The sequence below is a fragment of the Pteropus alecto genome, unplaced genomic scaffold (genome assembly GCF_000325575.1).
Source record: "Pteropus alecto unplaced genomic scaffold, ASM32557v1 scaffold22, whole genome shotgun sequence".
Classification (NCBI taxonomy): domain Eukaryota; kingdom Metazoa; phylum Chordata; class Mammalia; order Chiroptera; family Pteropodidae; genus Pteropus; species Pteropus alecto.
The window spans coordinates 1199826-1216187 of record NW_006434839.1 but is presented as its reverse complement, the minus strand read 5'-3'; the positions used below and the strand labels follow the sequence as shown (position 1 = coordinate 1216187).

The following is a 16362-nucleotide window of genomic DNA, read 5'->3' as shown; positions in this document are numbered from 1 at the left end:
ATATATATAAAGGAACACGAAACGGATCATAGACTATATGTAAAACCTAAAAATGTAAAGATTCTGGAGGAAAATCTTTGTGAGCTTGGGTTAGGCAGTGATTTCTTAAGACACAAAAAGCAGAAACCATAGAAGGAAAAAATGATAATTTGGACCCCAGCAAAACTTAAAACATCTCTTTTTCAAAAAGCACTGTGAAGAAATTGAAAAGACAAGCCTCAGACTGGGAGAAAATATTTGCAAGATACATATCTGATAAAGGATCAATATCAAGAATATACAGAAAGCACTCACAACTCAATAAGAAAACAAGCAGCCTAATAGAAAAAAAGCAAAACATTTGAATGGACACTTCACCAAAGAAGAGACATGGATGGCAAATAAGCCTATGAAGAGATATTCGTCATTAGTTGTTAGGGAAATGCAAATTAAATCCACAGTGAGATGCCAGTGTGCGTCTATCAGAATGGCGTAAACAAACCAAACGAGACCCAGCGTCATCAAGTGCTGAGAAATATGTGGAACAGCTGAAACTTTCATATTGCTTGTGGGAAAGCAAGATGGTGTAGCCACTATGGAAAAAGAGCGGAAGTTTCCTATAAAATAAAACTTATGAGCAGCAATCACACTTATATTTACTCAAAAGAAATGAAGACATGTCCATACAAAATCCTATATATAAATGTTTATAGTAGCTTTATGTGCAATGGCCCCAAACTGGGAACAGTGTCGATGTCCATCAACTGGTGAATGGATAAAAAGATTGTGGTATGTGTATGCAATGGAATAGTATGCAACATTAAAAAGAATCTATCCATACATCCCACAAAATGAATGAATTTCCGATTCATGCTAAGAGTTTAAAAAAACAACTGGAAAGGCACCATACTTTTAAATTCAACTTATGTGACATTCTGGAAAAGGCAAAGGTGTAGGCATAGACACATGGTGGTTGCCAGGAGCCCATGGTGGGGAAGTGCGTTGGCCACAGAGGAACCTTTTGGGATATTGGAAATATCAGTCCTGGTCACGGTGATGGTTACATGACTGAAGGCATTTGTCAAAACCATACAACAGCATATTTAAGAGCATGAATTTTACTGTGTATAAGTTATATTTCAATAAATCTGACTTAAAAAGTTAAAATATTAAAGTAGTCCTTTTAAACTTAGATAATTCTTCTTGCGTAAGCAAGCACTAAGGAAGAGCTGTTGGTTTCTCCTCTGTTTGGTTCACGCTGACATGGACCTTCTGAGGCTATTTCTCATCGTTCTTTCTGGTTATCTGCTGACCCCTGCACCTCCTCCATTATAATTCATCATTTGAGGCAATTTGAGTATCAGTAAGGCTAATTACTGTAATGTATTGAAACATAACATATTTTAAAATCTTTATGAGTTTATAATGATACTAAGAAAAATTTAAAAAAATTATTGGTCACTATTAAAGGATATTAAGGATACAACTTATTTTGAAAATTGGTAAACTAAAAAAATCAAGTATTTATGCTGATTTTCTCATATAACTTATGTTTCACGGTACCCAAATTATTGATGAAGAAGGTCTCTCTTTGTGCATCAGTTAAGTTAGAAAGAATAGAATTAAAAGATCACCATTTTGAAACTCTGTTAATAAGTCTGACCAATGATTATCATTGTTTTCTATCCTCACAAAAAAAGAGACAACCAGATTTTATGTTCTTGCTGACGGAAGTACACACCACTACTACCTATAGAATATTTTTGCCAGAAACTCAAAGCTGAATCTGATACAGATTTTCTGTCCTAGATACAGACTTTCAGGCATCGCAGGGCATGGAGACAGACACGTGTTAATATATGGTGATACAATCAGTAAATCCAGACCCTCAGAAACCCCGTAAGACAACCCATCTATTTAACAAGTAGGGAAAAGAAAAGGACAGGGAATCTATAGATTAGAGAGACTTGAGACACACAAACCCGTTGTAAAGTATAGATCTGATTTGGATCATCATTTGAATAAAGACAACAAAAATATGTTAATTGAGGAAATTTCAACATCGACTAAATATATGTTGATATAAAGGGATTATTTGAAAGTTTTAGATATATGGCATTTTATGTTTTTTAAGAAAGAGCCTTATAGATAAGGAAATATTTATAGATGAAATGTTAAGATATCTGGGATTTGCTTTGATTGATACAGTTTGGGTGAAGTGAATGGAGGATATAAAAGGAAATAAATTGGCTATGAATTGATAATTGATGAGGCTGGATGAGGAATATACCAGAGTTCATGATTCTATTCTCTGTACTTTCTCATGCTTGAAATTTTATAGAATAATCATTATATACTGATTGCTTGTTTGGTATTGTGCACTGTGCTAGGTGTAGGTTTTATATTGATCAGTAAATGGACATAAGTTATCATTAACCTGTGGAACTTTTAGTCTCCAGGAGGAGGCAGATGATAAAGATGTAAATAAAAAATATATTGTAAATTGTGAAGCAAAATGAACATAGTTCAGTGATAGAGAATTATAGGGAAGCGCTACATCTAGGCTGACGAGGGTGGACGGTGGTGTTTCAGGCAAGATCTGAAGGGCGGGGACAGACAGCAGTCCTGAGACAGTGGATTGATGGGAGGGGTGGCCAGGCTGGTCAAGGACAGTGATGTGCGTTTGCTCCTTCTTTCTGCTCCAATGGCCAATATCTTATTGTCTGGCCACTTGTTGATTTACTGTTTCTTTTGCTGACTCTCTGTTGTGTATTAATGTGTGTCTGACCTTGGATCTAATAGAATATGAATCCTAGAACTGTTTCCAGGCCTGGCATAGTTTCATATTCTCTGAATGGATGTCGATAGTACATGCCATTTTTTCCTATACATTTTCAACTACCAGAATATAGATGAGACCAGTATTGTGTCTTTGAACAAAAGACTCAGCAATTAAAATGAAGTACATCCTAGTAATCTTGGAATATAAGAGAATTCTGTCTTGGGTTCTGGATTACATTTTCCTAAGGTAACGCCAACAAAATCCTGTTCCTTAGTTACCCTTCGGGTTGTTAGAGTAATAGGAAATATCATTTTGTGAAGCACTTGATTTCTTAAATAACAATAGAATAACGTATTTCATTCATTCATTTTAAGTAGTATCATATTTTCCAGCGATAAGAGTCAGGCACAATGTAGAGTCTCCATAAGTGTTAAGTAAAGAGTTGATGGATGCCTTGTAGAAATTTCTCTTTGCCAGAGCCTTCCACTATACTTGTTTTAGTAATTCTTTTGTACTCCTTTGTTCTTAGAGTATTTTGAAGCACTGGTTTTTTTCCTGACTCAACTATTACTCTGGGCAGGAGTGAATGTGTGTGCGCGTGCGTGTGCGTGTGCGTGCGTGTGTGAGGTGGGGGGAGGTGGTACTTACTCTTTCACAGCATGATCATTTGCTTCTTGTTACCTTTTAGACATATTACAGATGCTACACTTGCCATTGTGAAAGGGGAGACAGTTCCACTTGATGTCTTGCAGATCAAGGTAAAGTCTTTTCTTTAGAGTTTGAAAAACTTAAAGTAATAACAGTTCACACAAGATGATGAAAACAATAGTCCCTCTGCTTACCCTTTCCTATAACTCCCCAGGGAAAAATCATTTTACCTGTTTATTCTAGTTATTATCACGAAGAAATATGATTATGATGCTGTTTTTAAAAATTGTGTTAAAAATATACATAACATAGAATATACCATTGTAACCATTTTTAAGCGTACAGTTCAGCAGTGTTAAGTACACGATACTAGTTTCCGATTTATCCGTTTTAGACCTTATCTCTTGACCTCTTTGTTATATAGAAGAATTCCACTGTATCTCCTCCCAGTATAGTTGTATCACTATTTTTTGTTCCTCTATCGATTACCTTTGGACCTCAAGTAATTTCTCTACTTCATATGATTGTTTCAAGTCTGAAAAGAGCTAATAAATATAAAGCACTTAGGACGGCGCCTGATTTCCTCTTACCTGCTTGCGTGGTGGCCGCCTCTTTCTCCCACGTTCTGCCAGAGGTGAAATCTTTCTCGTGTCCCATCTGTCCTCTGCAGGGGCTTGTCTTTCTTTGGAATTCAGGTTACTTGGTTGTCTTACAATCTCAGCCCTCCGATGGGCATGAGACAAATTATGACTTTGTTGATTATATAGCTTTTTCTCATTTTTTGGGTGGGAACAATGTTCTTCGTAGCTTCCTCCATCCTAGGTGGGAGCAGAACTTCCCATTTTTCTATCGGATTGTTTAATGCTTTCTTATTGATTTGTAGATGAACTCGAATCTTTCTAGAAATATATTTGTGGCCTTTGCCCACTGAAAGGGCTTCGACACAGTAATACCCAACAGCAGTGGGCATAGCTGGCACTCAGATTTTGATCTCTCAAAACCATTCTCTAATACAAGTTAGCAGGACTCTGAAAAGATGGCTTTCAGAGGCCGGGCAAGAACAAGGCAAGGAAGTACTCAAAAACTGATGGAGACAGCAGAAAAAAACAGGAGCCAGCCCGATGGTGTCCTACTGGCCAATTTTGGGACAGTTTGAACATCGAAAAGAATAGTAATGCTAATGGATTATAATACATTAAATAAAAATGAAGGATCCATGAATCCACAGTGATGTCATAGGAGAATTTCCAGCTCGTAAATGAAGAAGGAATGATGGAGTTACAGAATTACCATTTCGTAATCACCGATGAAATAACCGATTCAGGCAGAGATCATCAATGAGTGCTAAAACTGTTAGATAATAGGTTGTTAGGGAACATTCACACAGTATCACAGATTATATGATAATTACAAAGGGGAAAATGTACCTTTACAGTAGAGAAATCTAGCATACAACACCTTAACCAAATGATCAAACTTAGTGTCACCAGTAACGGGACAGGCAGACATGAAAAGGGTACATCACCTTTGTAGTTTCTTGCTCAAAACATTAACTAATCTGAATCTGACTGAATCTACTAATGAAAAAACAATCAAATCCAAATTTTGGGACATTCTAAAAACAACAGGTAGTCTGACCTTTTCAAAAAGGTCAATGTCGTGAAATCCAGAAGAAGGTAGAGAGTCTGTTTAGGAATTAGAGAAATTAAAGAAATTTCATAATTAAATCCAGTATGAGATCCGGGATTGGAAAAATGAAAAAGAGTGACAGCCATTAAAGATTTTTTTGAAACAACGAGAGATAGCTTAATTGTGACAGTACACAGAGGCCGGGCAAGAACAAGGCAAGGAAGTACTCAAAAACTGATGGAGACAGCAGAAAAAAACAGGAGCCAGCCCGATGGTGTCCTACTGGCCAATTTTGGGACAGTTTGAACATCGAAAAGAATAGTAATGCTAATGGATTATAATACATTAAATAAAAATGAAGGATCCATGAATCCACAGTGATGTCATAGGAGAATTTCCAGCTCGTAAATGAAGAAGGAATGATGGAGTTACAGAATTACCATTTCGTAATCACCGATGAAATAACCGATTCAGGCAGAGATCATCAATGAGTGCTAAAACTGTTAGATAATAGGTTGTTAGGGAACATTCACACAGTATCACAGATTATATGATAATTACAAAGGGGAAAATGTACCTTTACAGTAGAGAAATCTAGCATACAACACCTTAACCAAATGATCAAACTTAGTGTCACCAGTAACGGGACAGGCAGACATGAAAAGGGTACATCACCTTTGTAGTTTCTTTATCAAAACATTAACTAATCTGAATCTGACTGAATCTACTAATGAAAAAACAATCAAATCCAAATTTTGGGACATTCTAAAAACAACAGGTAGTCTGACCTTTTCAAAAAGGTCAATGTCGTGAAATCCAGAAGAAGGTAGAGAGTCTGTTTAGGAATTTAGAGAAATTAAAGAAATTTCATAATTAAATCCAGTATGAGATCCGGGATTGGAAAAATGAAAAAGAGTGACAACCATTAAAGATCTTTTTGAAACAACGAGAGATAGCTTAATGTGGACAGTACATCAGATACTTTGTATCCATGGTAGATTTCTTGAGCGTGACAGCGTGTTACGGTCATGTCCATGTACATCCTTATTCTTAGGAGATGCTGCAGAAGTATTTAGAGGTGAGTGAAGGGTCATGAAGTCTGCAGTTCATTCGCAAATGAGTTAACAATAATACAAAACATGTACACACACCTAGGATAATGTTGATGTGCGGGATGCAGTTGGTGGATCTGGGTGAGAGGTATAAAAAGTGTTCATTGTACATTAAACCTTTTTTTTTTTTTTGCAAGATAAAAATTTTAGAGGGAAGAAGACTCGATAGCCATTCCTGATTCTTAATCAGAATCTTCTTTAAAAATAATTTGATTCCTAGAAAAAAGATGTTCTCACTGGATAGTAGTTACATACCTTTTCTTTCTTCGTCAACCCTACCCCACCTCCCAAAAAAAGGGACAGATTCCTACGAAGGCTGAGTGAGCCCTAAAGTCTATCAATCCTGTAAACTGTGAGCCCTGTGACTTTACTCAGATCTGGTCTTAAAACGTGCAGGTTCCATCAAGTTGTCCTCTAAAGACTATGGACACTTTATATTCATTCAAGTTCCCCGATATCGGTGAAGGAAGGGTCACGCTATCTCATGGTTCCAAACTTCAGTCCTAAAATACTGCCACTCGTCACAGGTTGCTGTTGGCCGTAAATGTATTTACAGCTGGTGAACCCCCGAGCTCGCATCCTCTTTTCCTCTTATTTTCCTCTGTTCTTCATGCAGTGATGTCTGGACTCCCCACTATGACCTCATTGGTCACGAAAAAAATGATTCAAATTGCAAATGATTCTTTGGCATATAATAAAGCTAAATTGTTCTCACAGAATGGAAGAATTTCTAGCCAGCCAGGTTACTGCAGATCGGGATCAATGAAGATATTGTTTTAAAATATCGTTATTACCAAGGGAAACGAATTGGAATATGTCTCTTAATAACCGAGTGATTTACGGCTTCTTATTTATGTGTTAGAAGTAATATATTCCAGAGTAACTAGGAATTACCTGGGAATTCTTGACTGTGCTTATATTTAAACGTCTCTTGTCTCCTTCATGTTTTTCTTTCAATATAAAGACTTCGTGAATTGATGAAACCAATATCAAATTTACCACAGGCTCTGTATATTGATGACATAGCCCAGGAGGCAGAAATCATTTTAAATCAATTCCTGGGAAACGTAATTCAGCAGCCTCTACAGTGGTTTCTGAGGCACCCAGCTAAGCGGAATTTGTCTTTTTTTTTCCTTACTTCTGGAAATTGCTTTCAGAATATGGGAGAAAGCATTACAGAGTGGTGAAGGCTGATACCAGATTTTTTTTTTTTTTTTTTTTTAAAAAACAAACCCAAACCCAATTAAACATATAACTGGAGATTCTTCAGAGATAAAAGAAGTAGCCCTTGGAAGCTGTAACTCAGCTTTTTACTTTGTTGTGCATTCACATCCAACTCAGGAAGGCACGACGTGTGTTAGTATGTTACCTGGCACATTAGAAAAGAAGTCATCTGGTCGTGACTATCGTGCTGGAGACAGAAGTGGAATCCGGGTTTTCTGTCTTATGGGCCATGGCTTTTCCCACCTCACTGCTTTGTCCAGGCAGCCGTAGTCTTGGCAGCATCCCACGAATTTGAGAGGGCATTTGCCCCATGCAGACATCTGTGACCCCTGGACCTTGACTTTACAGCAACTGTTGGGCGGATCGATGGGATTCTTTCTAGTTCTTTCTTTCTGCTCTTTTAGCCGGACACTTCTGGACCCTGCTGACCCAGAACCAGAGGAGTGTCAGGGAGGCGGCGAGGAGCTAGACTCTCCCTCTCCCCTCTTTCCTTCCTGGCTGACTGCACGGCTTCCTCCAGCCCAAACCCGGCTCCGACGGTTCTCTTACGGACCTCAGCGCTCCTCCCGCCTCGTTTCTCCCTCGGCACCTAGAATCCCCAGAATCTCTAGATTAGGCAGCTGTCTAGTCGACAGGAATCGTTTCCTCTTCACTGTTCTTTAAGCTTTTATTCCAGCCAGCCCTCGCAGTTATTTTCCTCTGCAAATCACTAGGCCACTTTCTCTCCAGAATTTCCTCTTTCCAGGAGAGTCTGCGAGCTGGGGCAGCAAATCTCCTTTGCTCTGAAGGTCTGGCTGTACACCTTTCTGTTCCTGATTTGGTTTATTGACGTCTTCGTCTCATAATCTGACTACTGCCCCGACCTCCTTCGGGCTGAGACATCACAGTGGTGCTTTGGCCATTGGCTTCTACGCTGCCCATCTGACCTCGCTTATTTCTCCTGTGCACGCGTGTACCCCAGTAGGGACCAGTCTCTCCATTACTGATCCTCAGGCCTCTTGTGAATCCTGAGGGCCCTGTGCCCACCTGGCTGCCAGCTGGGCTTCTCTAGGTCTTTCACACTCAGCTCCTTTCGCCTAGAGCCATTGCTACCCCTTGCTAGGACATAGCCCCCCAAATGAGTGGAATCTTGAGGTACAAAGCTTTTCAGCTAATCGTATTCAGTTAATTCTTCCTCCCATATGAAAACAGCCCTGAGCGCAGGGAGGGAGCTTGTGCATTGTCTCAGCACTTGGGGCCACACTCCGTGCTTTAGGACAGCGTTTTCCCCGGAGCGTCAGGTGTGCCCGACACCCTCCCAGACAGCTGCGCGGCTAACTGCTCGGGGACCGGACGTTGCGTTTCTCCTTTGGGAAATTTATAACGTGCGCTGATGTAAAGACTTTTAAGCGTAGTAAACATGACCTGCTTCCTCTCAAACCAAGGAAGTTCGGGCTTTTCTGACTTTTTTCACGATGGAATCGTCTATTGCCCTCCTCCTCACCATCGTTAACGGTACTGACATCTCACGGGCCGTCTGGGGAAACGCTCCTGTGGATCCAGCAAACTCACATCGTGTTGTTTCTGTCCTTTCTTCTGTTGTTTCTTCTCTCTCCCCAGCCTCGCCAGTCCGCCTTATTCTTTACAATTTAGTTGGTTTTGTTTTAAAATTCACATCCATCTCCCTCGCTCCCCCCACACCTGTTACACAGTCGCATTCCTCCGTATTTTCAGAGTACTTGCTACACATCTCTATTATCCGAACCTCTTGCACTGTATCGTTATTGTAGTCTGTAGCCCCCCACAGCACCGTGAGCTGAGGGCAGACATCTTATCGCTAGTCCCAAACATATAACATATATTTGTTCTTGAAAATGCTATGAAGAAAATGAATGACTAGCTTCGTATAGTCAGGACGGCTCAAGCCCTGCTGCCTTGCACAATATCCACTTGGCCCCCAGGGGACTAACATCCTGTTGCGCCAGCAGCGAGTTGCCTCGCCGTCACCCCTTTGGTCTGCCATCTCTCGCTCGTTGTCCCCTGGCTTACGCAGGTGCAGAAAAACAAATCTATAGACACGCAAAGAATGTGAGGCCTTTGTGTCTTTTACTCGTAGGCTGCCCTATCTGCATGTGATTCCCCTAGGATTCCCCCCTTTGGTTTCTGTAGGAGGAGCGGGGGAAGCAGTCCCTCCGCTCAGCAGAAGACATGGCAGACTTTCTCTCGCCTGCAGCCTACAGTGCCGAGGCCTCTCCTCCAGCAGCTGTCTCCTGCTTCCACTGGTGGTCGTGGTGGAACTCGAGCCGCTTCTGCCCCATTCAGGCAATTCTGTCGAGTGGCGTCCAGCACCTGGCAGTGCTCTTTAGAATGCGGGCTGCCCGGGCTTTGGCTGCCGTTCCGAGCTACGGGAAAAGCCCCCGTCAGGATCTCGGTGTGCGTATCATGTGTGCTCTAAGGAAAGTCCGTCACGGAGCATAAACGCTGAGGTGGTTTCTGTATGTTATTGATCTCGCTGATTAGAAACTCACTGGTTATCGTGTGTATGTTATACATTGTTTCACCGAAAGCATCGGACTAAATCCGAATCACTTTTCGTTTTGATTTGTTATGACGAATATCTGACTGTATTTTCAGATATTCACGTGAAATAGTCTAGAGTACCAGGATTCCGATACTTGAGAGCCCTCGGCCCTCCAAAGAGAATGCAGACTTAAGTTATCTTTGCCTTGGACAAGTATAATCTGGCCGATTATAAAGAAGAAACTCTGGCTGATCCAGCTATTAAATTGATCCCAGAACCAGCATAGTTAGATATTCCTTAACTTACAGTCTCAAGTATGATACCATGTTCCCTTGCCAGCAGATTCATGAGGCCTAATATATAAACACTAGTGTTATTTAGAGTATGGTTTATTTGAGTACTTTTACTGACCACTTCTAGAGTTAATTTCTTAAATATCGAGCATCTTTTTAGAATTTGGTTTGATGACAAGTAGGCCGTGATCATGTGCAGGTACTTACCTGCTGAGAATTCCAAGTTCTTGTAATCGTTAATTTAAATTAAATGTATTTCTCTTCCAGGGTGAAAAGGAACAACCTGTGTTTGCAATGACTGGCCTTCGATGGGGATCCTTCAGAGATGCTGGCGTCAGAGTTAGCAAGTAAAGGATTGCTATATTGATGTGTGGTGATGTAAAAAAAAAAAAAATCTCTTAATCTGCTCCGCAGTGTGAGGTTTCACTATACAGTGATCTCGTAGGAATACATTTGGTGGATGGAGGTTGAATTATGTATGATTAAGAGAGAGGTTTATATCCTATATGCAGAAAGGACGGGGGATGTTCCAGGTTCCTCCTAGCTTGGTGGTGGCCAAAGAGGAAAAGAGTCATCTCTATTTCTAGACACCCTCTCTGAGGCTCAAGCTAGGCTGGAGTAGACCTGGGGTGCCCGTCATCCTGCATCCTGCGTAGCGGGTGCCAGGTGAGAGGCACCGCCGGGGCCTCCGCTGCACAGCGCTTTTGGACCCCGGTCGGACGACTGGCCCCGACAGGTGTTCTTTTCGAAGGCCTAGCAGCTTGAGAGACCAGAGGCTCCCTCCTTCAGAGAAGGAAAAAAGGCGGACGCCTGGCTGTGTCGAGAGATGGAAGAGACAGGTCCGTTGAGGAGATGATTGAAGGGCCATCGCTGGCTTTTCCTGGGCATGGACTTATTTTTGGAGGATTCATTGTGTAACATGAAACTCTTAGCTTGGCAAGAGGTTGTGTCATGTTCTGTCTGACGTGGAAAGGTGGTTGTTAGCAAAGGCTCCCTGGGGTGGGACTGAAGGAGACACTGTGAGGCTCACTTCATATCTGTGTTGTGTCTTTCACCTTTTCTTAAAAACGGGCTTACAGTTTTGGAGTAGTTTAAATGAATTATGACTGAGCACACACAGGTTTTGTCAAGAAACCCTCTTTCACGTCATAAGCTTCCTGCCGCAGTTCCTCTGCAGACTTTTCTCTCACCTTTTCTCTTTATTATTCCTGCTAATCAAGTTCCTGATGGTGAAATGTCAAAAGAGAAATATTACCGTATTTTGCAGTCTGTTACTTAACATTTCACATCTTTTTATTTGCGAGTATGCCATGATTATCTTGATTCTACAAGTTACCCTGTGTTCGATCCGCAATGTCAAATAATCCCAGCAACTCACCAAGAGGAGTAGCTTAGTTTTCCCTGAGTCTGGTGAGAACAGATTGCTTTCTAAAATGTGTTAATCAACAATTAAGCACAGGCATAGATCAGCCCCTCCAGGAGTATCTCACACGTTTACCCATACTGCGATTGATTTCTGAACAATGAATTTTAAAATTTGAGTTGTTATCTACTACCTCGACTAGGACTGTCCCCTGAGTTGCTCTGTGTGTTACAGAAGAAACAACCAAGATGCAAGAACTGATTTCCTAGCTGGCCATCGGGAGACTATAAGCACAGCGTCAACATTCCTCTTGGTAGAGATGAAGGGAGCTGCCGACAGTTTAGAAATAAACTGCCATAGCTAGGGTGTGTTTCCTGGAAAAGAAGCAAATCATTACATAAGCTGAAAGAAACACCAGATAATCAAGGCCCTCATTGGTATAGTTTGGTATAGTTTAAATGAATTACGATTGGGCTCACACGTACCTTGATCCAGTAGCATCACACTAGTCACCTGCGTGATAATTAGAATGGCTCCACGTTGCTCACTGGATTCTATCTAAACTCCTTCTTCTGGCATTCAAGGCCCTGCTTAATCCATCCTCTCCGCTAATCGCACTGTTCCGTGTCTTTCCCGTTGAGCCTTTACTCTGGCCATTGTCCTCGCTGTTTCCTGCACCGTAGCCACTCCTCTGGCCCAGAATGACCTCTTCCCTTTTCCTGTAGCTAAATCCCATGCCCTTTGTTCTCGTGCCACTCTTTACACCAGCGTGACTGCTCCAGTGACTTTAGGTCTTTCATAATTTCTCGTCACCTCCTGACTCTCCAACCAGTAATTATAGATCATTTTAGAATACATTATATACTTATATAGTCATTTCTTGTTTTATGCTACTTTTTTGGGCCATATTTTCTCAAATTATAAGCCCTCAAAGGCAGGAATTTTTACTCTGTATTTTTTCTGTTTCCTCTATATGCATAGTTAGCACTAAATAAATGCATATTGATCAGAATCAAATAGAGAGCATTTAAATGGACAGGGAAGTTTTAAGAGGAACCTACTGTATACCACTTTTCTAATCCAAGTCGGCATCTTTCTCTCTTCAGCTTTTATGTATTTACTTCCAGATTTTACATTTGCCATTTTAAAGCTGCATAACATGAGTAATGTGAAATTATGCTGATTTCCGGATTTTAGTCATACGTTTGTGTGCGAGAGAGAACATGGTGAACCATGGTGAACAGGATCTAGCCATCGAGCTTGTGGGAAACACACCAGGTCCCCGACACTGCCTCTCATGGCTGCTTTATCCTGCTCTGCTCAGTGCTTTCTTGAATGTATACTCAACTCTGTTGTGTGGTTGAAAGTACATATTACAGTGATACTTATGAATTGAGAGATTCAAGAAGACTGATTACATATCCCTCTTAAATTGCAAGGATCTATCTGCTGTATAACTAATTACATACTGTTTGACGTGGCATTGAAATGCAGATTAAAAACTTACCGTAATACTCTTTTATGCTAAACTGTAGTACCCAAGCCTCCAGAGCAGATGCTAGTAGTAGAGGTGTAATTCTAATGTATTGTGTGTCATGAATGGTATCTATCGTACTGATAGTTCTTTTAATATTCTAATTAGATTTTTATCTCGATCGTTCTCAGGTACTGGTATCTTGGGCCTCTAAAAACCAAAGCAGCTCACTTTTTCAGCACTCTTAAGGTAAACGCAATTTACAGTGTAGAAATTTGCCCTATGTTATTTTGTTGTTACTCTGTGATGTGCATATTTGGATTTTTAAAAAATTCCTTGCTACAGATGTGTCTGACATGCTCCAATTCTAAAATGGGGGATATTTACTTACATACAAGTGTAGAAAGCACTCCTGTTTAGATAAGCAGTCACCCCTCATCTTCCAGCTCATCCCCTCCATTACCAAACCCATGTTTAATTTCTCTTTAATGTTACAGTTCCCTTTGTCATTCATTCACTTGCTCTGGCCAAACAAACCTTGAACAAAATGACCAAGAGCTCATCAATTATTTGTAAGGGTATCTGGAAATGAAGATTTGTATCTGAATATGTCTAATCACATAGGCTAATGCACAACACAGTAGCTTTCAAACCGTGCTAGCCAGATATGGGTAGTGGTTACCGTGTTGGACAGTCCGCATATAGAACATTTCTATCATGGGAGGAAGTTCTGTTGGGCATTTTTCAGTATAGGGCAACATTTGTTAGTATGTAGCAGCAAAGTTCTAGGCTATATGCTGAAATTGTTGGCCCAGAGAAAAGCCGAACAATGTATAATAATGAAAATGCTAATAGAAGAGCCACCCTTGTCTGTGGACTGCGCACTGTGTCAGCTTTTATCAAAGCCCTGTATTCACAGTCTGGCTGGCGAATCTGAGAATTGGCAGATTAAGTCTGAATAAAGTGAGAAGTTTGGTTCTTATGTTAATATTCAGACAATCAAGTGTTTTTCTATTCGAAAAGTAGTCTGTGTCCATTGCAATACATTTGGAAAACAGCTCCCTTTACCTTCTAAATAAATCCCAGTTATTAAAATGAATTATTTCTATTGCTCAAGGGAATATTTTCACTAATTGAATAGCGAGTGTATTTAGGAAGAAATAGAATGATTACTTATTCAAGTAGTAGGCCTAGGAGAATATAAACTGTTTCCACCATTTCTTCAGCGAACAGTTATTGACTTTCTGTCGTGTGACAATCCCTTCTATGTGCTTGGAATACAAAGTCAAATAAGACAGATTTCCTTCCCAAGAAGTATTCATGTGCTGGCGCTGGGCGTGAGGCACAAGTAAACCAGTTGAGCGAGTGCGGACGAAACGTGGGAGGAGAGAGATGGGGCACAGCGGAGGGGCATTCTGACTGAGGGTCAGCAAAGTCTTTGCAGCAAGGGTGACACTTTTGCTAAATTTTTGCTAAATACATACAGAACTAAGTAAAGGGCGTTCTTGGTGCAGGGACCAGGGTGTGTGAAGTCACAGTGGTGTGACATGGTCTCATTATGGCAGCAGCTTGGTAGGAAGGGAGTTTGAGATTAGGTAGGGGCCGCTTATGGCAGGTTTGATGTGGGGTCTGACGTATCGTTAAAGCACTGGGGATTTATTGAATCGTAAGCAGGGGAATGACATGAGCAGATCAGCAGTTTAGAAAAGTCATTTGGCAATAGAGTGGACAGAGATTGGAGTGGGTAGCTAAAGGCAAAGGCATCAGAAGGTTAAAGTAATCCACGCGAGAGGTGACGACGAGGTACAGACTAAGACAGTAGCAGTGAGAATTGGCAGCAGAGGATGGATGAAAGAGATACCGAGGTAGAACCCTGAGAAGTTGGAAGGAGAGTATGGGACTCCCAGGTTTCTTGTTTGCGAGACTACAGTTTGGTAACTGGAGTTTCCCATTAATGTTGATAATGTTGGCATAAGACGAAGTTTGTGAATAAAGATGAAATCTCCAGTTTGGCATATTATCGAATTTAACATTCTCATGGTACAACCAAGTGGAGATAACAATTGTGACGTAGGTCTGGAATTCAGCAGAGGGATCCGGGGCTGAAGAAATAGATTAAAATGTCGTAAGTGTATGAGTCGCATTGAAACTATACATTTGATGAAGTTGCCATTGAGAAGAGATGACCAGGAATAGCCCCGAGGAATGTGAACATTTAAAGAGCCAGAAAAGACGCCTGAGAACTGCTAAGAGGAAACCGAGGAGAGAGCACTGACGAGCCAGTGGAAGAGAGACTTTTCAGGAAGACAGTGGGGTGTCAAGAAGCAGCCCCAGAGAGTAAGACAGGAGACGGGAGAGCGTCTGTTGAATCTGGCAGCCTCTGAGGGTTTGGGAGCCTAAGCGGAGAGGCTGGAGCCACACCGAAGAAAGTGAAGGAATAAATGGGAGGTAAAGAAGCGGAGACAGCGGGGCTAGGCCAGCCTTCAAGAAGCTTGACTTTGAAGGGAAGGAGATAGAAATGGCAAAAGCTGTGAGAGAGATGGGGTCAAAAGGGCGTTGCTTTTTTAGTTGGAGAGATGTCCGTGTCTTTATACCCCGAAGCAAAAGAAAGAAGGGAAGCGGTGACAGGAGCAGAAAGCCTGCCTGAGTCGGCAAAGTCCGTGAGCAAGTAGAAGGCTGTGGGAGACAGAGCCCTGGACTGGCCGCGGACGGGGAAGGGACGCTTCTTCCTTCAGATAGCAGAGAAATGAAGGAGGCGTCCAGATAAAAATAAATGTGTAGAGTTAAGGCAGTTCTCACCGATTTTCTGATATTTTCACTATAAGTGTAGGAAACAAAGTGATCTGTTGAAAATGAGGTGCATGGTGGCAGGGGGATTTTGAAGAAGGATTAAAATAGGGAGGTTTAGAAAGATTATCAAATGGTATTGAGGACTTGAGACCAAGAATTGGTTGTGACACAGATATGCTTGCTTTTGGGTGATTGTCTTCCCCTGTATCAGTTCTCAGCAGGAGTATTTTTTTCCCCTCCAATAATACTGAGCCATGCATGATGTCAGAAGTACAGAAGAAACCTAGTGACAAGACTGATCCAGAATCGGGGCTTCTCAGGGCACAAGACTAAAGGCACAGGAGGACCAAGAGTGATTTAAAGGAACCAACTGTTAGACACCTAGGGAAGATGGTATGGTCTGAGACTAGAATTCTCTGTGTGATTGAAAACTTGGTGTGGTCAGGATCTTCAGGGGCTAAATAATAACACCCCATCTTCCTCTTCTGAGTTCGAACCCAGCTATGAAAACAAATTTAGGAACTAGGCAAATGGAGATCAAAGTATCAGCTTTATAAACTTCAGCAGG

General features: G+C 41.2%; 1 protein-coding gene across 3 annotated transcripts in view; it reads left to right on the top strand.

The window, feature by feature from the left end:
* AGK (acylglycerol kinase) overlaps positions 1-16362 on the top strand; it is a 76544-nt gene that overhangs the window by 48262 nt on the left and 11920 nt on the right. For all 3 annotated transcript variants that reach the window (XM_015588333.2, XM_025045909.1, XM_015588334.2), the window contains 3 exons: positions 3450-3519; positions 10435-10514; positions 13196-13253. In XM_015588333.2, the coding sequence (XP_015443819.1) occupies positions 3450-3519; positions 10435-10514; positions 13196-13253 (208 nt within the window). The remainder of the gene's footprint in view (positions 1-3449; positions 3520-10434; positions 10515-13195; positions 13254-16362) is intronic.